General features: G+C 34.1%; 1 protein-coding gene across 1 annotated transcript in view; it reads left to right on the forward strand.

Annotated features, from left to right (window-relative positions):
• Window positions 1-26,258, forward strand: part of LOC132557778 (CDC42 small effector protein 2-like) — a 34,454-nt gene extending 8,196 nt beyond the window's left edge. The window contains exons 2-5 of the mRNA XM_060222303.1: window positions 20,193-20,263; window positions 23,051-23,164; window positions 23,692-23,794; window positions 24,262-26,258. Coding sequence (XP_060078286.1) covers window positions 20,210-20,263; window positions 23,051-23,164; window positions 23,692-23,794; window positions 24,262-24,281 — 291 coding nt within the window. The 5' untranslated portion in view covers window positions 20,193-20,209 and the 3' untranslated portion in view covers window positions 24,282-26,258. The remainder of the gene's footprint in view (window positions 1-20,192; window positions 20,264-23,050; window positions 23,165-23,691; window positions 23,795-24,261) is intronic.
• The last annotated feature ends 487 nt before the right edge of the window (window positions 26,259-26,745 follow it).

The following is a 26,745-nucleotide window of genomic DNA, read 5'->3' on the forward strand; positions in this document are numbered from 1 at the left end:
CAGTCTGTAACTGTCTGTTAATTATCAGCAGGTTGTGGTCAGTTTACTTACCCAAACTTCCCTCCCACCTACACAGATATATAAAAATATTTACCATATTTATTCTATCAAATGCCCCCTATCTGTAATAAACGCCATACCCTATCACACCTATTAGATCCCATTCTCTATACTTCAGAAGGAAGGGCTGCTGTCCTTGTGTTGTAATTTAGTAAGACTATGTTGATATGTAAATGTGATTTCAGGAAGTTAAACATATGGAAAAATGAAGTGATGGTTACACATTTCAATGTTTAACAATTTGAAATAAAGAAATTAAATGTAATAGAAGATATGTAATTCCTGAAACCAACTATTTTTAAATAAAGTTTTTCAGAATTTTGTACAATCAAAAAAGCAGAATCCTATTTCTTCCAAGGTTTTCTGTCAACTTTAAACTTGTTTGTTTGAGTTGCTTTCTATTTTATTTGGAAGTAAAACAAAAACATTGATGATAGCATCCCAACACAAAGAAATAGTGTAAACCTTGACGAAGGATTGATGTTACAGAATATAATACCTCACTGAGATCATACAACAGGGGCTTTTATACACTGATGTTTGTATAACTGATATAAAGGGGCCTTATACTAGTGTTGTACAGCTATCAATCTATGTGTACACAGGGATGGTAAAGAGAATGAAAAAGTGCTTATGTTTTGGTAAAGGATCTCAAAAAAGGCCAAACGTGATAAAACCATTACTCCTCACCGTTTTATAGAGTAATGTTCCATAAATTGTGATAATTCCAGAAGATAGCATAACAAGTCACTACCGTAGTTATTCAGAAATAAGCCCAGGTATAGTTATTAGCTCAATAGCATAACAAGTCACTACCGTAGTTATTCAGAAATAAGCCCAGGTATAGTTATTAGCTCAATAGCATAACAAGGCACTACCGTAGTTATTCAGAAATAAGCCCAGGTATAGTTATTAGCTCAATAGCATAACAAGGCACTACCGTAGTTATTCAGAAATAAGCCCATTTAAAGTTATTAGCTCATCCAATTACCATTTCCTAAAATTACTGTTTTCTAAAATTACCATTTTTTGAAATTACCCGTACATCTGAATTCATTTTCATGAAATAAGTCCATACCTTTAAAAAATTCACCCATATATATGCATATACTGTTCTATAAAATTATAAACTGGTGTGCTATTTCTGTACTTTTCAAGAGATCAAAACTAGAAAACTGGTGGTTTCCACCGAGTTCAGTTTAAAAATCTTTAACATGAAGCTGGATATTGTTAGTGACTTACAGCTATAGGTCTTTTGTCCTGTCTGTTGTTTGCTGATGGTTATTTTGAGGTTTCCTGGTAGTAGCTGGTAGCTTAACAACACCTCACTGATCATCATACAGAAGGCCCACCACATGTAACCCAGTGGGTCAGAGTGGCATGCCAACAGACAGCTGTGAGAAACACAAACTACAATGTGCAGTGTCTGCATTAAACAATTGTAATATATTTCAGATCTTTACATGAGGTTGTCCAGGGCAGTATCAACACTAAATACATGGACCGAGTCAGCCCATTACATATTGCTGTTAATGTCACTGAAATCCAATTATAGTTTTGCTAAAACATTACAACCTCATGGTCTTTTATCATCTCAGTGAAGAAGAAAACATTGTTATTTCAGGGAAAATGATAAATGTTTCTAAAAATACCCTGTTTGTGACTAAAATATTTCACTGGAGATAATTACTAAATTTATCTTAAATAAATAGGAATCCCCAGTGTATAACTGAGAACCTACTGACTATGTATTCTCTGTCCTGAAATAATGGTCCATGTATCCCCAGCTGGTTTCCTTTTTAGTCAATTTGTACATTCAGATTGATAATATATACGACGTCCCAACAGTTGACCTATTACAGGTTAAATATAGTAACATGTTACCTGGAGACTGGGTAGAACTTATTACAGTATAAATATAGTAACATGTTACCTGGGGACTGGGTAGAACTTATTACAGTATAAATATAGTAACATTTTACCTGGGGACTGACCCTCTCCTCCCTGGACAGCTAACAAACATTCTGAACACAATGAAAGGTACTATAAAGGTTTGTTAAGTGATGGTATCAGCTTGGTGAGGTCCCGAGTCATGACTCTGTATATACTTATCTACTCTCAAACCTCTAATTTGTCCACATTATTCAGATACAAGGCTATTAAGTACAGTTGATTTTATTGTGAGCTAGCTGTATATGGTCAAAACAGAGAACATAAGTCTTAATATAACTAAACACACTGTAGTCGAGAAAAACACTGGAAACAGAAATATTCTGGTGGAATTTTATTTTAGAGCACTTATAATCAATAGCTTCAGTTATACTGATAATATACTGGTGACTGTGATACACCAGATATAGTGTTAATACAGTGTAATGTACACTTCCTTCTGTTGGTATAACTTTATAGCATGCCACATAGTTCTCTATCATCCTCCATTTTATTTTTGTGTTATGGCTAATAAGTCAGATGATAAACATTGAATGTTTCTACACAACAAACATTTTATATTATACAGTACGTAGTCTGGGGATGTATGATATAGGATATAGACAGTTTCATAATAACTGCATACAGAAATTTACTACCCTGTCATACACTATATGTCAATTGTACTTTTCTTTTCTGCTGCACGTAAAGCTTGGTCCTCAGCATAGATAATATCTTTCTACAGCTAGAAGCCTATATCCAGTAATAAGCCCACCCACACTTGTATTTTCAGAAGATTTTGTACATAGTTCTCAGGGATTTTAAGTCCTGAAAATTCTGAGTATTGAGACAAATAAATCTGAGCTGTATTATAACAGCACTTTCAGTAGATATATGTAAACCACAATTACTGATTATAACACAATAATAAGCCCACCTCCATTAAATTTGTTTAGTCAGCTAGTAACTGAATGTTGTTCGTCCTTGGTCGGAGCTTGATTTTAATTACAATATATATAATGGTGTAATAGATTAATGTGTAATGGTCCTGACAGATACCTTGTGATTACTATCAGTGTGACAGATACCTTGTGATTACTATCAGTGTGTGACAGATACCTTGTGATTACTGTCAGTGTGTGACAGATACCTTGTGATTACTGTCAGTGTGTGACAGATACCTTGTGATTACTGTCAGTGTGTGACAGATACCTTGTGATTACTATCAGTGTGACAGATACCTTGTGATTACTATCAGTGTGTGACAGATACCTTGTGATTACTATCAGTGTGTGACAGATACCTTGTGATTACTGTCAGTGTGTGACAGATACCTTGTGATTACTGTCAGTGTGTGACAGATACCTTGTGATTACAATCAGTGTGTGACAGATACCTTGTGATTACTGTCAGTGTGTGACAGATACCTTGTGATTACTGTCAGTGTGTGACAGATACCTTGTGATTACTGTCAGTGTGTGACAGATACCTTGTGATTACTGTCAGTGTGTGACAGATACCTTGTGATTACTGTCAGTGTGTGACAGATACCTTGATTACTGTCAGTGTGTGACAGATACCTTGTGATTACTGTCAGTGTGTGACAGATACCTTGTGATTACTATCCGTGTAATGTATCCTACAAAATCCTATGAAGGATAAAGAAATAGAGGAAATTGATTTACGTTTATTTGTGTGTAAGTTGATTTTTTTAAAAAAGAAGAAAAGATGAAAGAATTTATCATTCTACTTAGCGAAATGAAAATTTTAAGTGAATTCAGACGTAAAAGAGAAGATTATCTAACAACATACTTCAAACTATTAGAGTGTCTTAGACATTAAGTGGTTCCTCTGTGAAATCTCTAGGGTAATATATATTATAGGTTATTCAGTACAACTGATAGCCCGTGATTTGTTATTACAAGTAAGTATTATATATTACAGGCTACAAGTGATGCAGGAAATCTAGATAAACACATGTACACTTCATAGTTGTTTGGTGTGATCATCATGTTTGATGTATATATATCTGTATATATATCTGTATATATATCTGTATATATATCTGTATATATATCTGTATATATATCTGTATATATATCTGTATATATATCTGTATAACTAAGGTATTCAGCACAATTTGTCCTGATGATTTGATTCTTTTCAAATATTTAATTGATACACAAAACATCTTTCAGTTACATATATATATGTGGGTCTGTAGTACCATCAGTTTTATGTTGAATGCAGAAAGTAGATTAAGAAAACTGCAAAAAGTATGCAAACATTTAAATTAAGAATTAATAATGACAATACACAAGTTCATTTCATGATTTTCTCAAAAAAGCACATTTGCATCAAGATTTTTATGAAGTCATGAAAATTTAAATAATTGTAAAACCAACCTTTACAGTAAGTGTATCACTGTATATATATAAGCTTATACAATGTTAATGAAGGGATCGTGTTTACAGATACAAGTGCACCTGTCTCTGTTAAATTTGCCTTCAGGTATAAATTATAACCATTTATGTATAACTGGTTCTAGGATTTACGCCATATAATCCTGAGAATTTTAACTTTCTGAGAGGTGTGTGGGTTTATGTTTTAAGTATAAGATAGACAGTTATTTACCTTTGGGATGCCATTATTTCAGTCCTGGACTCTGATTTTCCTGTTGGACTCAAATTTTGAGAACACACTAAATCTCTTAGTTACGAGACTCATTAAAAATTTTTTTAAATTGATCTTGATGAACCTGAAAAAATCCTACAAAAACTTACTGGGCGTGTATGTGCTTTTGTTGTGTTGTAACCAGTTCAGGTACATTTCATAATATTTTGTCATCTAACTGAAAGGCCTGGAGGTTTAAGTAACATTTACACTGACAAATACATAAAACACCACTGAAGAAGGAAAAAAAAAGAGTTCCACTATTTAATTCTCATGTTCATAAAAAATACAGATGTACAGGATGCCACTTTTGGGTTTTAGTAACATCAAAAGACATCAGGCCCTATAGCTAGTTGCTCAAAGCTTGGTTAAAGTGAAAAATTTTGAATATGAATTAAACAAAATTGGGAACAGTATCATTTCACAGTTGTAGATTTTTATGTCAGAATGTTTTTCAGCTGTTTTTGCTTTGAAAGTTCTTGTTTTTTCCTGGTCAGCATTTTGATTTTCACTTAACCATAGGTAAAGTCTAATTACCGAGTTGTGAACATGAAAGTCTGATAACTTGACAACAACATATGAGAATGTAAAACCTTCACAGATGTGTTAATTACAAGGCACTATTTATGTTAGAATTATGTTTTATTATAATGAAGTATGTCTATGATATTATGTGCCACAAAAAAAAAGGCCAGACACTTATTAAAATTTGAAATGGTCTGTAACATTACATTTTTTAGATTTACGTACAGGAAGTTGGCCATTATCTCTTACGATGTTAGTAAGCTGATAGATATAATCATAACAACAATTCTTCTTAAGTCAAGTTTTCTAGGAAACATGTCCCAGTAAACAGAGTATTGTTGTGTTACCACAAAACTACAACAGTTACATCATATACTTTTCACATCAATTAGTTTCACTGACAAACATTGGCAAAACATTTTCTGTCAATGTTAATATAGATATGTGTAGATTGTAGGTGGTTTTACATCATCAATAACCAGGTACGATGCTACATCATCCAAAACAGGTTGCTAGTATAGAGTTGATGGAGGTATGTTCTGATTGGTCCAAATGATACTGTAGATATAGAAAGAGATATATGTACATTTTTTTATATCATTAAATTTTTACTCATGTAACTGCAAAAAAAATGCTTAGATGTGATAATGGATACTTTACATATAACAACAGTGTTATTGTTTGGGTAAGACATGGTGGACATGTTTTGACCGCTGTGCAGCCATCATCAATATTACATCTAGGAAGCGTCATTTTACTGTGACATAAATATGACTTAATAATGGACAATAAAGACAACATACATATGATCTAGTTATACCATGTATATGTGGTGTGAGCATCACTCCAAGTACTGTGAGAATATAAAATCATATCTCATCATACAAGGAACAGAAATACGAATAAACTACAAAATTCTGTACACAGGCCTACAGACGCTTTATGATTACAGCTACAGGATGTTTCTAATTTATCACTGTTGTAAAAAATTGATGTATAAATCATAGACTACAATTTGGGATAAATTGGTAAAAGATGCCTTCTCTTCCGGAACACCTGGTCTTATTCTCCTTGTACTTTTTCAGGAGTCTTTGTGTAAATCTTTCTTTGTCCATATTTTGCCTTAGTTTTATTGAATTTGAGTTTGAATTAGGATTATGTCGATATGTAGGTATTTTCTTCTTCTTGTCTCTTGGAATATTCCTACTTAAAATGGAGATAGATGGAGAGTCTTGATATCAGGAAAGTAATACTGTATAGAAAGCTGATGTATTGATTGTTGGCTAGGATTTACTTCTGTAGGTCAGATTCTGTGGCCTGACCTATTCCTATACTTATATATAGTGGTAGATCATAAACCTGTGTTGTTTTGTGTATGTATGTTTATTATATAAAGTGGACGACTGGTTGAGTGATGAAATACAATGTTCTTTACAATCTTTATCAGCATCCGAATATACAGGTATAGCTATTAAATCACCATATTTATCCAACAAATAAGCCCATCTACCATTACTACAAAGTAAGGTTTACTGACCTCTGATGAGACATAAGCCCATCTAGGATTACTACAAAGCTAGGTTTACTGACCTCTGATGAGACATAAGCCCATCTACCATTACTACATAGCTAGGTTTATTGACCTCTGATGAGACATAAGCCCATCTAGGATTACTACATAGCTTATATAATCTCTGATTTCACATAAGATCTCGTTATTTAAACATAGGCCGTAGAATAATTTTAACGATGCATTCGCAGAACAAAATGCAGAAAACAATATAAGAAAACATTGTCTACTTAACGACTTTATCGCCTATGTATGGACGACTTTTAACGTAAAATCAATTTAATCCAAGCATTCAAGCCTAAACGTAAACAAATATCGCATTACAGTATGAACTCTCAACTTTGACCGTACGTGCGAGGTCGGAGCAGGACAGGTGAATCAAGCGATCTTACCTTACAAAAAGCATTTGTCTGGCTTGTCGAACTTTTCCCGACCCATGGAAATTCCTGTTCCCACGATAATTGGTACTTGGTGTCATATTTTCCACGTTTAGGGCTGGGTTTTGGCGGAGAAAGGACCATGATAAATTTCCAAGTTCTCAAAATGGCGGAAGCGTGGGTGAAGCCAAACTCATGAAGAAACGATCAGTCTGTTTTCTGATTGGTTAAAAATCGTATGACGTCATCAGGAACTCCAAGTTGATTCTTATTGGTTAGAATCGGGAGTTTTCTCAAAGAAGCGGGAGGGATTCCCCAAAATCGGGAGATATCGCTGTTTTAAGACTCACGATCGGGAGTCGGGAGACGGGGTGAAAAATCGGGAGGCTCCCGCCTAAATCGGGAGGGTTGACAACTATGATATATATGTGGGTCTGTAGTACCATCAGTTTTATGTTGAATGCAGAAAGTAGATTAAGAAAACTGCAAAAAGTATGCAAACATTTAAATTAAGAATTAATAATGGCAATACACAAGTTCATTTCATGATTTTCTCAAAAAAGCACATTTGCATCAAGATTTTTATGAAGTCATGAAAATTTAAATAATTGTAAAACCAACCTTTACAGTAAGTGTATCACTGTATATATATAAGCTTATACAATGTTAATGAAGGGATCGTGTTTACAGATACAAGTGCACCTGTCTCTGTTAAATTTGCCTTCAGGTATAAATTATAACCATTTATGTATAACTGGTTCTAGGATTTACGCCATATAATCCTGAGAATTTTAACTTTCTGAGAGGTGTGTGGGTTTATGTTTTAAGTATAAGAAAGACAGTTATTTACTTTTGGGATGCCATTATTTCAGTCCTGGACTCTGATTTTCCTGTTGGACTCAAATTTTGAGAACACACTAAATCTCTTAGTTACAAGACTCATTAAAAATTTTTTTTAAATTGATCTTGATGAACCTGAAAAAATCCTACAAAAACTTACTGGGCAGTGTATGTGCTTTTGTTGTGTTGTAACCAGTTCAGGTACATTTCATAATATTTTGTCATCTAACTGAAAGACCTGGAGGTTTAAGTAACATTTACACTGACAAATACATAAAACACCACTGAAGAAGGAAAAAAAAAGAGTTCCACTATTTAATTCTCATGTTCATAAAAAATACAGATGTACAGGATGCCACTTTTGGGTTTTAGTAACATCAAAAGACATCAGGCCCTATAGCTAGTTGCTCAAAGCTTGGTTAAAGTGAAAAATTTTGAATATGTATTAAACAAAATTGGGAACAGTATCATTTCACAGTTGTAGATTTTTATGTCAGAATGTTTTTCAGCTGTTTTTGCTTTGAAAGTTCTTGTTTTTACCATAGGTAAAGTCTAATTACCGAGTTGTGAACATGAAAGTCTGATAACTTGACTACAACATATGAGAATGTAAAACCCTTCACAGATGTGTTAATTACAAGGCACTATTTATGTTAGAATTTTATTATTATGAAGTATGTCTATGATACAAAAAAGGCCAGACACTTATTAAAATTTGAAATGGTCTGTAACATTACATTTTTTAGATTTACGTACAGGAAGTTGGCCATTATCTCTTACGATGTTAGTAAGCTGATAGATATAATCATAACAACAATTCTTCTTAAGTCAAGTTTTCTAGGAAACATGTCCCAGTAAACAGAGTATTGTTGTGTTACCACTAAACTACAACAGTTACATCATATACTTTTCACATCAATTAGTTTCACTGACAAACATTGGCAAAACATTTTCAGTCAATGTTAATATAGATATGTGTAGATTATAGGTGGTTTTACATCATCAATAACCAGGTACGATGCTACATCATCCAAAACAGGTTGCTAGTATAGAGTTGATGGAGGTATGTTCTGATTGGTCTAAATGATACTGTAGATATAGAAAGAGATATATGTACATTTTTTTATATCATTAAATTTTTACTCATGTAACTGCAAAAAAAATGCTTAGATGTGATAATGGATACTTTACATATAACAACAGTGTTATTGTTTGGGTAAGACATGGTGGACATGTTTTGACCGCTGTGCAGCCATCATCAATATTACATCTAGGAAGCGTCATTTTACTGTGACATAAATATGACTTAATAATGGACAATAAAGACAACATACATATGATCTAGTTATACCATGTATATGTGGTGTGAGCATCACTCCAAGTACTGTGAGAATATAAAATCATATCTCATCATACAAGGAACAGAAATACGAATAAACTACAAAATTCTGTACACAGGCCTACAGACGCTTTATGATTACAGCTACAGGATGTTTCTAATTTATCACTGTTGTAAAAAATTGATGTATAAATCATAGACTACAATTTGGGATAAATTGGTAAAAGATGCCTTCTCTTCCGGAACACCTGGTCTTATTCTCCTTGTACTTTTTCAGGAGTCTTTGTGTAAATCTTTCTTTGTCCATATTTTGCCTTAGTTTTATTGAATTTGAGTTTGAATTAGGATTATGTCGATATGTAGGTATTTTCTTCTTGTTGTCTCTTGGAATATTCCTACTTAAAATGGAGATAGATGGAGAGTCTTGATATCAGGAAAGTAATACTGTATAGAAAGCTGATGTATTGATTGTTGGCTAGGATTTACTTCTGTAGGTCAGATTCTGTGGCCTGACCTATTCCTATACTTATATATAGTGGTAGATCAGAAACCTGTGTTGTTTTGTGTATGTATGTTTATTATATAAAGTGGACGACTGGTTGAGTGATGAAATACAATGTTCTTTACAATCTTTATCAGCATCCGAATATACAGGTATAGCTATTAAATTACCATATTTATCCAACAAATAAGCCCATCTACCATTACTACAAAGCTAGGTTTATTGACCTCTGATGAGACATAAGTCCATCTACCATTACTACATAGCTAGGTTTATTGACCTCTGATGAGACATAAGTCCATCTACCATTACTACATAGCTAGGTTTATTGACCCCTGATGAGACATAAGCCCATCTAGGATTACTACATAGCTAGGTTTATTGACCTCTGATGAGACATAAGCCCATCTACCATTACTACATAGCTAGGTTTACTGACCTCTGATGAGACATAAGTCCATCTACCATTACTACATAGCTAGGTTTATTGACCCCTGATGAGACATAAGCCCATCTAGGATTACTACATAGCTAGGTTTACTGACCTCTGATGAGACATAAGTCCATCTAGGATTACTACATAGCTAGGTTTATTGACCCCTGATGAGACATAAGTCCATCTAGGATTACTACAAAGCTAGGTTTATTGACCTCTGATGAGACATAAGCCCATCTAGGATTACTACATAGCTAGGTTTACTGACCTCTGATGAGACATAAGTCCATCTACCATTACTACAAAGCTAGGTTTATTGACCCCTGATGAGACATAAGCCCATCTACCATTACTACAAAGCTAGGTTTATTGACCCCAGATGAGACATAAGCCCATCTACCATTACTACAAAGCTAGGTTTATTGACCTCTGATGAGACATAAGCCCATCTACGATTACTACATAGTCAACTGACATGTGATGACAATAAGCCCATTTTCAATTAGTACATGGCTTTGTTTATTGATCCATGAATAGCCACAGTTCTTTGGAGGCAGAGTCTCCTTGTAACAGTCTACCTCACTGAACAACATACAGGAGGTCAGTCACACACCTTCCATAACAAGCTACAGTAAAGTTTCTTGCCTAAGGAGAACACCATATTGGCACAAATCAGGTCTGTTTCTCAACTTTGCACTGAACCATGTATTTCAGATCTCTAACTAAATTAATGCAGAAGTTTTATTCTAAAAGCCCACCTCCTCATTTTGTGTTGAATATTGTAAGGATTCAACTGACTCATAGCTTATTACAGGTAAAATTACAGTATCACCACTGGTACTAAATCTTATTTACAAGTTGATATGTTAAATTTCATTGTATATATGTATATAGGTATATTTATATACACCTGAGCTGTTCAAGTGACTGGCACTTTGAGGGCAGTTTAGATATTATCTTAGAATAAATATATAATTTTTACACTACAGTTCAAGTGACTGGATCTGTAAGGGGTATCAAGATATTATCTAATATTTATAAACGCCTGAGGTCAAGTGACAAATTGTTTTAGAAAAAAAATGAGTATCAGTTTAACATGATATTTCATATTTTAGAGAGAATTAATGACATTTTTTCCCTAAAAAATATTTGATTAATTTCCATAAAAATAATTCACAACTCAATAAAAAAAAACAATAAAAGGCATCCATAGTCAGTAACCCACAGTAAGTCGTGTTGTGTTTCATCGCTTATCGTTAAACGTGGGTTAGTACAGTATATTGTGAGAATTGTTAAAAACTGATTCTTTTTCACTATTGAATCAAAACTAGGATTCAGTATTACTCTAAGATCTGTAAATCTGAATTTTATATCTGGTGACAGTGTAGTTATATCTTGGTAGACTTAATTTCCTTAAAAAAATTAAAACAAATCAAAAATGATTAAAAAAACTTATAAACTACAAGAAAATTAAGGTTTTTTGTGCATATGTAATTTACTTGTACTGAAAACAGATGTTACTTAATAGAGAATGGAGGCTCTGAAGTGAATCATTTGATGATAAAATGTCTACATGTGAGATGTTTCATAAACAGAAATGCTATTAGTGGTATATATAAAAAAGGGAGATAACTGATGAGACTGTGGTATGATTATGAAAATATTTGACAGTGTAACATATAACTACACAATGTATTAGATAATAAGACTAGAGGTCCAGGCAATCACAATAACACCCTCAAAATGTGGGGGATGATTGTATAGTAATTACTAGTAAGGGGCATGTGGCTGAAAATATACACATGTATACATGTATTCCATATGTGTAGGTGTTGGATTTTCATGTATTATTTTGTGCTCACATCATTTCATTGAGTTCTTAATATCAACACTAAATGTGGCAAGCATAAAAATTCTGGGCTAGGTCTTAATGCTGGGCAATGAAAATGTATTTGTTTGTATTTTTTCAGAAGATCAAACAGGGGTGGGCTTATTTCCAGGCAAGGGAGTTTTGTCAGATAACCATTTTTGGTTAAGTGGCTTGTTGTTACAGTACCTCACTGAACAACATGTGAGAGGCCCACGAGAACAAATGGGATGAAGAGTTTTGTCCAAGGACACAACTACAATAACACAGGAGAGTCTGTTTCTCAGCCTCCTGATAAACACAAACCTTACCTGAGAAGGGTTCATGTCAAACGACACACCTCCACATGAGCTGGCAGTGTTCAATGTCTGATATTCTGGACATGTTATGGGATAACTGAAAGTCATGATATAACTGATGTTGGTAGACTGCCTACACATATATACTGGGATAAAACTGATAAACAAAATACAACGACACATGTATACATCCTGTGTGTGATTGGAGGTGAAGATTGATACCAGATTTGTCATTTCATCATGTGAGTTATGTACATATATAAAGGTCCGTAGGAGGGAATGTTAATGATGTCGGCTCCCAGACAGATATTTTTTACGTAATTGTATATAAACTACACTAGCCACTGTCTGGTGTTTAAATCTTTGTAGACTGAATATCACCAAATAAAACATCATTATCTAAGATATAAACTCTACCAACGAATGTCACATCAATATTTTACATACTACACCCAGTATGCTGCTGTCTCTCTTTTTTTTTTCTTTATTTGAACTCTATTGCTCTGTCTGTCTGTTAAGTTCTCTTCACCACCAATAGATATTAGACCTTTACCCCTGACCTCTGACCTCTGCAGTGCTAAGTGGTCAATTAATCTTTGTTTGACCTTTTGACCTCTATCAAATTAGAATGTCAAAGAAATGGTTGTGCCCTTGTTATCAAGAAAGAAACTTTACCATTTTTGCTCAGAAATACATGAGATGGGCCTCTTGTTAAAGCCCTGGAGTTTTGCTCTGTTGTCTTGAAAATTTTTATGAATATGTGAAAATGTACTTTGAATTCAAATCGCCAAAGAAACTTTTATTTAACTCACAAGTCCATAAATTCAATGGTGACATTTCTCAAACTGATAGACCTGAAGAAAGACAGATGAATCATTACTAAAGACAAGCATGGACGGTAACATCAGCCATGCTAAAGAACTTTCATGTGAAATGTCATAAGCTTTTTTCTAACAAAAATTCCTAAGGGCCTTTAAGACCTTAAATGAATTTCGTTTGATCAAATCTGTATCATGTTAAAAGAGATATACTGTAAAAATCATACATTTTCATGGAACTCAATTTTCATGATTAAAAAAAGCTATTTTGTTGACTCTTCAATTTTGTGGATAAATATCTATAGCTCAGTAAATACTTTTTTCATCCCTTTGTGGACATATAAAGTTTAGGATTAAAAGTATCCGCAAAATCAACATAAAATAGTAATAATGAAAAAAAAATTAAAAATCAATGGTTATATTGTCGCTTGATCCATTAAGATGAAATTTTATGTGTTTGGTTTTCCTGTGGTTTTAAGTGATGGCATAAAAGTTGTCTAAACAAGTTAGCCTTCATTATCCAATTTGTCTCGCATCATAATTTATTGTGACATTTTAAACACTAAAGTTCCCGTCCTGATTGTTTACCACTGCAGGTGTTCATCTTTTCAGAAAAAAATGTTACCAGTAAGAAAGATAAAAATCAGGACCAGATGTTATATTTTAGATCTACCATGTCAGGTTTTAGTGCAATCTTCCGCCTGGCTGTGATACTTCTCATGTATTAAGTTGTCTTTCATTTCCGTCCAGTACTTCTACATAAAGATTAGCCAAATATCTGTCAGCTGCAGCATTATATGAAGTTCTGTAACTGATCATGGTTTGACCTCAGTAACTCCGTCCCTTCATACCATCAAAATATTTTCAACTTAGAATTCTTGTTCAGTGTTTCAGGATATTACAAGAAAACTGTATTCAGGTTGTTTTGCAGGTCTTTAGGCCTCTTGTAAAAATATGAAAGATTATGAAGTTAAGTGCTAAAGTAGCTGTTTTGCTATATATAGACTAATAGAACATGTATTTTGTGTATGATGTCATGGGATATATACTGGCTGCCAGCAGACAAATTCCACTACAGCTGATAACATCTATACAACCTTACTGACCTCAGGCTGATGGTTCTAATGGAGAGGAAGGGAGGTAACTCAGTAATGTACAATTAAAGTGAGGAGGGGGGTAATCCAGTAGTGTACAATTATAGGGGGGGGAGGTAATCCAGTAATGTACAATTATAGGGGGGGAGGTAATCCAGTAATGTACAATTATAGGGGGAGGTAATCCAGTAATGTACAATTATAGGGGGAGGTAATCCAGTAATGTACAATTATAGGGGGAGGTAATCCAGTAATGTACAATTATAGGGGGAGGTAATCCAGTAATGTACAATTATAGGGGGGAGGTAATCCAGTAATGTACAATTATAGGGGGGAGGTAATCCAGTAATGTACAATTATAGGGGGAGGTAATCCAGTAATGTACAATTATAGGGGGAGGTAATCCAGTAATGTACAATTATAGGGGGAGGTAATCCAGTAATGTACAATTATAGGGGGAGGTAATCCAGTAATGTACAATTATAGGGGGAGGTAATCCAGTAATGTACAATTAGAGGGGGAGGTAATCCAGTAATGTACAATTATAGGGGGTGGTAATCCAGTAATGTACAATTATAGGGGGAGGTAATCCAGTAATGTACAATTATAGGGGGGGAGGTAATCCAGTAGTGTACAATTATAGGGGGGGGGGGTAATCCAGTAATGTACAATTATAGGGGGTGGTAATCCAGTAATGTACAATTATAGGGGGGGAGGTAATCCAGTAATGTACAATTATAGGGGGGGGGAGGTAATCCAGTAATGTACAATTATAGGGGGGGGTAATCCAGTAATGTACAATTATAGGGGGGGGTAATCCAGTAATGTACAATTATAGGGGGGGAGGTAATCCAGTAATGTACAATTATAGGGGGAGGTAATCCAGTAATGTACAATTATAGGGGGAGGTACAATTATAGGGGGGAGGTAATCCAGTAATGTACAATTATAGGGGGGAGGTAATCCAGTAATGTACAATTATAGGGGGAGGTAATCCAGTAATGTACAATTATAGGGGGTGGTAATCCAGTAATGTACAATTATAGGGGGAGGTAATCCAGTAATGTACAATTATAGGGGGTGGTAATCCAGTAATGTACAATTATAGGGGGTGGTAATCCAGTAATGTACAATTATAGGGGGAGGTAATCCAGTAATGTACAATTATAGGGGGGAGGTAATCCAGTAATGTACAATTATAGGGGGTGGTAATCCAGTAGGGTAGCAGTAAACAGTTAATTTGCATTTTTCCTGAAATTATTTGTCATGTTTGAGATATACAGGTATAGCAGATTGGTTATGAAAAATACATCATTACATGTATATATATTTATAAACTGTATAACAATTACATTAACAGTAGAGAGATGAAATTTGTGTAAAAAAAAAATTTCCTCTGATTTCTGACATTTGATTGTCATGGTTAGGTAATGAAAAAATGCTAAAAATGCAAAAATACTGGTAATTCCAACCCAAATGTACAATTATAGGAGAAATTTAATTCTAAACACCTATCTTACAATCAACAACACTGTCATGGTAACAAAGTACTTACATTTCAGCAAATTCCAACTCTATGAAACACTATGAAAATTTCACTTCCTGTAAAGCTAGTTTTTGGGGTAGACACAGAGGTAATCCAGACTGCCCAAATAGTAATCTCCAACACAAAGCTAAAATATTATCCTGAAAAAAATGAAACCCCACATTGTCCACTTTAACATGACAGGACCAATTTTAGCAAGGATTTTTTTTTCTTTTTTAATTAAAACCTTTATAATAGGGTAATCTAATGAGCAAAAAAATCACCCATGGCCACACCGAGAAACTGTGTACTGCTACCTTATACATCACAATTAGTTTTTTTAATTTCATTAAAATCCCTCTGAGTGTCTAGAAAATGATCACACGAACAAAACGATATATCGCTTTACTGTGTATCTCGAATAGCTATCGAGTAACATAATTTTCCCGCATGTACAATTATGGTGTGTTTTGACCAATTCTGCTCTCAAATTAGGAAGAAAGGGAGGTAATTTGAAAAATTAAAACCTCAATAAGTCTTAAATTTACTTGAATAAAGTTGCAATTGAAACTGAATCAAGTAGTTTGTGCTTCTGTGAATTTAGATAACTGAAAAGCAGATTGATACTACATATATAAAGTCTGATGTTATGACGTCATGGTAACAGCTGATGTCATCAGTATATGACGTCATCAATTGTTAATGATGGCTTCACCAATGCACTGTGATGTCATAGTGAAGGCTAGAAATCCAACAAAAACTTCAAATTAGCATCTAACACATTTCTCGAAAGTAATTAACGGTGAAATGACATTAGATATTCTTAAATGTCATGTGTATGACATCACAAACACCTATGATTACTGCCCCCCACCCTTCTTCAAGTGTAATATTAGAAACCCTATGACATTGCAATATTGTTCGAAAAATAGTATTTTTTACAGCAGTAACTATGGAAATGTCATTTGATGACAATATTAACATGATTTATGCCCAATCTATGAGAAATAAACACACATTATTGAGTAAAAATCATCAAAACAGAGAATTTATCCAAAGTTCAAAAACTCATACTTTCCTTGTACAATTACCATGGATACCACACCTTAAACTATTGGAATTGCCCTATAATCCAGTCTAAATACATTCTAAGGTTGTTACTGACTTATTTTATACCTGTTACCTACTGTAGAACAGTTTTCAAACTGACACCAAGCCTTTTGAAAACAGCTGAAATTCTCACCCACAAGAGCACCCAAATTACCTCCCTTTATGCACCCCTAATGAAATTAAAATAAAATCATTATGAACAAGTTTCAGTGTGTTTTTTATGTATTTATAGCAATTATGGAGAGGATTAAACTTAATCAAACATAGTAAAGCACATTTTAAATAAATAATTTTTTTTTAATGTGCTATAAGGTAGCAGTAAACAGTTAATTTGCATTTTTCCTGAAATTATTTGTCATGTTTGAGATATACAGGTATAGCAGATTGGTTATGAAAAATACATTATTACATGTATATATATTTATAAACTATATAACAATTACATTAACAGTAGAGAGATGAAATTTGTGTAAAAAAAAAATTTCCTCTGATTTCTGACATTTGATTGTCATGGTTACCTACTGAAAAAATGCTAAAAATGCAAAAATACTGCTAATTCCAACCCAACACTACAACTTTCTAGGAGAAATTTAATTCTAAACACCTATCTTACAATCAACAACACTGTCATGGTAACAAAGTACTTACATTTCAGCACTATGAAAATTTCACTTCCTGTAAAGCTAGTTTTTGGTGCGTAGACACAGATTCGAGACTGCCCAAATAGTAATCTCCAACACAAAGCTAAAATATTATCCTGAAAAAAATGAAACCCCACATTGTCCACTTTAACATGACAGGACCAATTTTAGCAAGGATTTTTTTTCATTTTTAATTAAAACCTTTATAATAGGGTAATCTAATGAGCAAAAAAATCACCCATGGCCACACCGAGAAACTGTGTACTGCTACCTAGTGTACAATTATAGGGGGAGGTAATCCAGTAATGTACAATTATAGGGGGAGGTAATCCAGTAATGTACAATTATAGGGGGGAAGGTAATCCAGTAATGTACAATTATAGGGGGAGGTAATCCAGTAATGTACAATTATAGGGGGGAGGTAATCCAGTAATGTACAATTATAGGGGGAGGTAATCCAGTAATGTACAATTATAGGGGGAGGTAATCCAGTAATGTACAATTATAGGGGGAGGTAATCCAGTAATGTACAATTATAGGGGGGGAGGTAATCCAGTAATGTACAATTATAGGGGGAGGTAATCCAGTAATGTACAATTATAGGGGGAGGTAATCCAGTAGTGTACAATTATAGGGGGGGAGGTAATCCAGTAATGTACAATTATAGGGGGAGGTAATCCAGTAATGTACAATTATAGGGGGAGGTAATCCAGTAATGTACAATTATAGGGGGAGGTAATCCAGTAATGTACAATTATAGGGGGAGGTAATCCAGTAATGTACAATTACAGGGGGAGGTAATCCAGTAATGTACAATTACAGGGGGAGGTAATCCAGTAATGTACAATTATAGGGGGAGGTAATCCAGTAATGTACAATTATAGGGGGAGGTAATCCAGTAATGTACAATTATAGGGGGAGGTAATCCAGTAATGTACAATTATAGGGGGAGGTAATCCAGTAATGTACAATTATAGGGGGGAGGTAATCCAGTAATGTACAATTATAGGGGGGAGGTAATCCAGTAATGTACAATTATAGGGGGGGAGGTAATCCAGTAGTGTACAATTATGGGGTGGGGGATCAAGTAGTGTACAATTATAGGGGAAGATAATCCAGTAGTGTACAATTATAGGGGGAGATAATCCAGTAATGTACAATTATAGAGGGGAAGGCAGGAGGTGGCTATTAGACTATTAACACAACAAACCAACAGTCAGTTTCGAAAATGTAACATAATAACTTAAAATAACTCGATGCCACAGGCATGAAGCTCACTTACAAACTACCGGATGACATGCATCAAGTAGTTTGATGATGAGACAGTAAGTGGTCACTTTATGGTCAAGTAGCGTCATTCATAGAGTCATAGTTACCATGGTATATATCAATATACAGCAAATTGACCACATAAGTTAAACTTTGGACCAAACATGATTTACAAAGTATATTTTAAGATGTAAATGACATATAATCATGGGTTGTGTATCTTATATGATGCCGCATTTATTGTGTAGGTGTCTGAAGTGTACAGATATACAGTGATGACACACGGCATTAACACTTACGTCTGTCAATATTCATACTTGAGAACAACACACGTGAATTGTTTATATGTTATAAACTCTAAATGTAATTAAAAATTTTACTAATTAGTCATGGTTGAAAAATTTAACTCGATCTGAACTCTATGCAGGAGAGCATAATGTGTCTGTGTTTACATGAGGTTCAGGAAATGGAAACAAAGTGAATATTCTGTATACCACATAACTTTAACAAATATTTGTGAAATAAAATTTCATTTCACTAAAATAATATCTAAATTAGTTGAAGGGAAACATCTTGAGGATGTTTTGGAAATTATGTGATTATTTTGATTAAATGATTTATGTATGAAGATCAATATTGATATCGTATAAAACATACTTATATGTAGATGCATTGTAGTCTTACATATGTTTTACCATTGATAAGTTATTGGTAAAAATAGAATTTGATGTGCAGGGATTAAAATACAAGATGTACAGAAAGTGAAGCCCTGATTAGTTTTCCTTACAGATAACATGTTTTGACAGAAATTTAAAACCACATATCAATGGAACACTGGGGAGGTTCAGTGTTTGTACAATGTATATACACAGATCAAGCTGTAGTGGTTTTCTCCTTAATACTGGTGCTACATGATAGATCCCTTGATACTTTGATGATAGGAAATTCATAAAACAGTTTAAGCTGAACGGATTGATACAGGATATGTGGATTGTTGGTGTGTGTGTGTTTGGTACAAAGAGGGTTCAAAAAACAGGAAAAGGGTTAAAAATTCCCGATTTATATACTGAAGGGTAATACCCTCAGCTAAGAGGTCTGTAGGGACCAGATGGAGGCTGGGGTGATATTGTCCTAGATTTTACATTAACAGTCTGAAGTATTACAAATTAATGAATTCTTGTGTGATGTAAGGAATTGATTTTGCTTAGATAGGCTTTTTAAGACCTGGAAATATCCTATTAATCTTTTGTAATTTGATAATTATTTTTCTGATATTTGGGAAAATATTTTGAAACAAATGAGTGTTTTGTGTTTACAGGTTGTCGGCGAGCGGAGATGGGCGATACCCTCTTTTGTTTTACATGCTGTATAACAGAACAACCTCAGCCAGTAAGTACCATGTTATACTGAATATTGTACGTATATCCATTAATAAGCCCGGGGAACCAACTCTTTACATCTGATTCCTAGTCACAGTGTGGGCTTATTACAGGACAAGGCAAACATAATAGCTGCAATATCCCTCTCACCTAGAAAGAACTTCTCTTTAGCTCAATCAGTTGAGTGTCAGACTGGTAAACCAGTGGTCCTGGATTCGAATCCTAGTGTATATTGGAATAAAAATGACCTCTGTTACATTGGTGCCTATGTAGGGACCCAGGAGTAATACTTAGCCATGCACCATAAGCATCACTGTAACGCTGGAAAACTGAAGGACAAGGTTTTTCCTGGAGGGGAGTATGTCACCCTGGTAATATACTCGCTGTAATATACCACTCGGATAAAGAGAACTTCTCTTTAGCTTGATCGGTTGAGTGTCAGACAAAGCCATGGTACATACAGAGTTCAACAGATGATGTTTCAAGAATCTCTGGTCACTCTGTCCACAGTATTTGACACCTGTGAAATTTAAAGTTGACCTTTTGGGGTCATTATTTTGACGAGGTATTGGGGTCAAGGTCACATCATTAACTATCACAATCAGGTGAGATCTGCATTCGAAAAATTAGTGGACAGCATGTCATCATCATTTTGCTTCTCAGTCGATTAAAGTGTAGGTCTATGTAACCTCTGATGAAGGTTTATGGTTTGATACATCTTTTGTGGCGGTTTGTGTTTCTTAGAAAGCTAAGAGATGGATCGGTCTTTACTAATGTGGTCATGTCCTTTGGCATGACACTTTATCTTTATTACTCTGATCAGCATACAATCGACCTTCTGTATGTTGTTCAGTGAGGTAGCCACCAGCTACCAGAAGGAGACCCCACCTGAAAATGACCCTGGCTTTTCCTGGAGAGATAAATCAAGCGAACAAACAATTATTGACCAATGAAATGTCGTTTTACATCCACAATGAATTAAAAGAGTAGCGTAGGCCTGACTTGTTACTAGGAATGTCACTACCTAGTATAGCCTACCATCAAACCTTCAATCCTCTTAATACCACCAGTAGTTTTGTTTAGGGGTAAAACTTCTAGTAAAGCTCACTGCCCAGCATGTAGATCTTATGATTTTGTGTGACAGGTGCCATATTTTAGACACTGTGATCAAAGAAGCTATATTTGTCCTTGTATAGTTGATTTCACCTCATGCTCATATCACCTTCAGTTGACTATACAAAACAGTTATGTAGTGTGCTGCCAACATCTTAGATTCATCCTCCCTGTTCATTGACAAAATGAGTAAAACTTGAACATTTCCAGGTATACGGAACTGGCAGCAGTATTTTACTTAGTAGAGAGAACTTTTAGTTTGATCAGTTGAGTATACGTTCAGAACACCGAAGGGCCAGGGTCTGATCCCTAGCTATGGTATCAAAGCAAATGATGACCTCCATTACACATCAGAAGAGAAGTGTACACTCATAGTCAGTTGACTGTACAAGCCAGGGGTCTACACTTTACGTCTCGCTAACATTCAGGGGATGGGTTTATTAGAAGACAGTGGTTGATATAGCAGTATGATATAAAAAGGTACATTATTTCCAGACTTACTGTTATAGAATAAAGATGTTGATCCTGATCTGTACCCCCTACATTGATTGATCATGTCAGAATCCACTTTACCAGTGCAATATAACAGTAAGACAGAAAATGTGTACTTTTAAGTGTTGATTTTGGCTTTAACATTAGTCTGGTACCTTACCTTCCTTCAGAGTACTTTATTTATGTAAATCATAAAAATTGGCCTGTAAACATGGGCTATTTAAAGCTTGATTAAGAAATATATATTAACGCTGCTTCAGTGTTCAAAATATTGACTTGACAGTAAACATGTAACCTGCTGTGTTATCTCCTGTACTATAGGTATGTGATATTATCAGTGAGCCTGTTTATGTGTAATTAAATATGGATACAATTTATGGGAGAGGAAGGGGAGATAACTATGTAACATGCTCCCTAACAGACCTGACATACTTGTATCTTACAGATATACAATGTCTCTATAACACCAGTTTATCAGTAAAAATGGCATTAGTTATCAAGTGTTGGTTTGTAGGATTCTGGATAAAGGGAAGATATTTTCCCAAAAATACCCAAGTATTCATGGATAAAAACTGTTCTGAAAAATAAAACATGTGAACATTGAGAACATAGACATGCATCATGAAGATATAAAAACAGTGAAAATTTCTTGTGATGAAAATGAGATTAGAATAAGATAAACTGATATTGATTGATTTGATCTAAATATGTAAGTGTATATGTAGACATAGATTGAGACTAATTGAAAGGGTAAAGGTCAGAGGTCAAAATCTAAGGTCAGAGCCATAAGGTGAAAATGACATTAATGTGTGAAATCATAGAAAAATTGTAGATTATAACGTTACAAATAACATGTACTGTTTATTATGCTCAACACTACTAGTGTTTAAACATTGTCAAAATTGAGTGGTTTTAGACCCCAGCAGCAATCTCTTCAATCATTATCAGGATGGTTATATTAGAATTTTTCTAAGAAGGGTTTTTTTTGTAGCCATTTATGATATTTTCAATTGTTTTTTTTTTTTACTTTTTTCTTGTATTCAATTCAAAACTTTAAAAAAAATTGACATAAATTGATATCAGACATTGTTAATGAAGCCAACAAGTATTTCATTCATTAAGAAAAGGTATTACACATGTTATTGTGCTCAGTAAATGTTTAGAAGTCTCAATATTTTTATTGTTGTTACAGAAGCGACGACGTAGGATAGACCCCAGTATGATAGGACAGCCAACAGACTTCCGTCACACCGGGCACATTGGGTCACGTGACATCGGCAATGGAGTATCATCCTCCAACAGCACGGTATGTTTTATCATGTATAGAGTTTATAAATAGTTAAGAGTTCAAGCAACACGTAGATCTGTCTTATAAAGGTAATAATAAACACTATACTATACATGCTGTATCTTATAGAAGAACTGATTACCAAGCAAGAAGTTCTTAGAAGTGACAAAAAACCACATACAGTGTTATAGAGGTAACTTCACTGTACTTTATAGTAGCACGGTGATTTCCAGATCACGAAACAAGAAGTACTTTGAAGGGACAAAAAACACATACCATGTCACAGCTTCATCAGTTAGTGTAACACTTTATCAATAGAACCCTGACCTGTATATTTTTATTACCCATGATTGTGAACTTTGACCTCGATATTATCACCACCCATGATTGTGACCTTTGACCTCGATGTTATTATCCTTTATTATGACCTTCACCTCTTGATACTATCATTACTCTTGATTATGACTCTTGACCTCTGCATCATCATCACCTTTAATATAACCCTTGACCTTATGTTTTATAACCTCTAACCTCTGTTATTTCAGATGGGTGAAGTACAATCACAGATGTCATCTAAAGGTGGCTATGACCATGTGTCACCAGTAAACGTACATCTCAATGTGATAGACTTGCCCCACAAACACAATGGTGAGTTTCTTCAAAATCTTGTTGTGAAATCAGATATCAAAATGTTACATCTACTGTCATTCTGCAAAAAACTTAATCCTCATTATTCTATAGTGAATCTGAATGTAAAGAAAAACCTTGAATCCTGTTTTATTGATATAAAGAGAGCCGACGTCAAATCAGTTGAACCCTTTACAAATAAAACACAGTTGAAAGTCACCATTATATAATAAAACTCCATAAACCTTACCACCCGTTTGTTGTGACCCACCATTTCCTAGATTTTGTTTGTTAAGTGTGTTAAACGATATCTGTTATGTTATTTCCCATCATTTTGAGAAGATTATTTGACGGAATTTCACATAAAGATGACACAAAATTGTTGTCTCCCAATAACACAAGAATAATGTGAGAAAAATTTATTGTGAATGGTTACGTTGAAGAGGGTTTAGGTGATGAGTTACTTAAAGACTTTTGTTTTGTTACAGGCACTGAGCTGCTGAGTTAGTATGCAGACAGAGAGAGAGATTTTAGCTATATTCATTATAAGTGTATATAATATTGGACGATCTGTCTTCGCCTGTTTACTGTAAATAATTGTTGATCTGTTGAGATGGAATGATAGAGACAACACTGAGAAAGAAAGAAACCTTGTTGAGGATGGAGAGAAGAAAAGAAAGAGACCATGATGAGGATGATAGTGGTTGACAGAGGCCAAGGTGACATTGATGGGACGAACAGTGAATTTGATATTGAAAAAATTGGAGGATGAGTATTCATAAAAGAATGAATATAACTTTTAAAAAGAAGGCGAACTCCACAGGATCAGAATCAGGAAATTCTCATAGTACAAGGATTTACACAGGAAGATTTGATGGTGTTGGATACAGGAAGTGTTCAGTACTTAAGGATTCAAAGATGGTAAATACAGGAAACCTTTATTATTCGAGGACTCTTTTATCATAGATATAAGCCCACTACTTGTGATTATCTATGTTCACAAGGAAATCACCACATCACTGGCCGAGCTAACTGGCAGGAAATCTTTAATAGTATTAGTATGTGATCATGGTGCCCTGTGTTCCTGAAGTTTTCAATAAAAGTTATTCTAAATCGTAGCCATCTAATAAATTCATAATCAAGTCTTTAATGATGTCAAGAAAATTTAGATCATTTGATTGGTATGTCAGAAATTTCAGGTTATTCACAGAAGAGTAGTTCTTAAGTCTGATGTCAGTAAAGTCAGGGGTCAGTAAAGTCAGGGGTCAATAAAGTCAGGTGGCAGAAAAAACAGGTGTCAATAAAATTAAGTGTTGGTAAAGTCAGGGGTCAGTAAAGTCAGGGGTCAGTAAGAGCAAGTTTGACTGGTAATTAATCTCACCATTCTCTATTTATTTTGGAATATGTCCATGAGTCCAACACATTGCTCCTGACTTTAAATCAGGGGGTGGATTAATAACAGGATAATATCATTAAATTGATTAGTAATTTTATGTAACAGCAATATATATGGTTTGGGGTTATTACCAGGTTTGGGGTTATTACCAGACATAGGCTTATTGCCATACCTGGGCTTATTACCAGACTTGTGGTTATTGATATCGTTTATAATAGATTTGGCAAGTATTTAATCCTACATACATGTAGAACCTTAATAGATTTCAAAACATCTTTAACGTCAGATTTCAGTAAGGACAGATTTGACAAACATTAAATAATCTCAGATCACATACATATTTTGCCTGAATGTTTTAAGCGTTGTCCTGAAATTAATTATAATACTCCTTTAATGATAAATGCAGGTTTGACTTTAGAAATTGATGTACTGTAATCATACTAAAGTTGGCATAATAAAATTTAGAACGATGATAAATTCACACATCCACAGTCAATTTTTTATATCAACAAATACAGATACTGCAGTTACTGCAGTCATGTCTTAGCCCAATACATTAGAGCAACTCGCACTAAAATACGATAACCAGTAAAATATCTACAGTATATGCAGTTGTGTTTTTCTGTATTAACAGATTTGGTTTGAAGGTATACAGACAGGTTATTACACATTTTGAATATCTTGTAATAATTATTATCAAAATTTGATTATAATTGCTGATGGAATTTGAATCAACAGATTTTTTCTGCCAGAAGCAGATAAATTTTTAGTTCTTTGTCATGTATCCAATGTTTATTCATCCTTGAGATTTTTCTCATCTTCCATTCCTGAAAAAAAATTCAATCTACCTTGATTTGTATGAGGAGAAATTTGTCTATTTTTGTGGATGCTTTCAAGTATTTATTGCAAGTTTTTAGTCGAGAGAGAACTTTTACCAAACTATATATATGTTGTATGTATAACATTATCTAGGTGAGAAAAAATCCCATTTCTATATATACAAAGTATATGTAAGGAGGACTATCATGTTGATAGAAATTGTTAAATTGTTTATTTAGATTTGATATTTAGTAGATTTTATCATGTACCTGTAGTGAATTGTTTTGAAATTGAACAACATTAGATATAACAACAATAAATTATTACTGTATACTGTTGCCATATTTTTGTTTATGAATTTTTTCTGAAGTTTTTTAATTTCTGAGCACAACAGAATTTACACAATATGACACAGAACATAAATGTAAGTAATAAACATAAGTTTATTTAATACCATCTTCATGTGTTTCCATGTCAAACCTACTTGGAACTGTATTATTTTTATATAGATATAGTGATATCATTACCATGTTGTTGAAACGTTTCCTTGTATCAGTAAATTTTTACTCGTTGAGGATGGAGAAGATCCTGACATTTCACATTTCTTCTTTGAGATAATACCTCAGATTCTAAAATGATTTTCAAATTAATGAAGATAGAATAACATTATTGTTACATCTACATATTGAAGCAGAGTAAGCTCCCTTGGTGAAGCAGAGTAAGCTCCCTTGATGAAGGGGAGTAAGCTCCCTTGATA

The sequence above is a fragment of the Ylistrum balloti genome, unplaced genomic scaffold (assembly GCF_031769215.1).
Source record: "Ylistrum balloti isolate Yb309-2 unplaced genomic scaffold, AGI_CSIRO_Ybal_v1 Utg370720, whole genome shotgun sequence".
Taxonomy (NCBI): domain Eukaryota; kingdom Metazoa; phylum Mollusca; class Bivalvia; order Pectinida; family Pectinidae; genus Ylistrum; species Ylistrum balloti.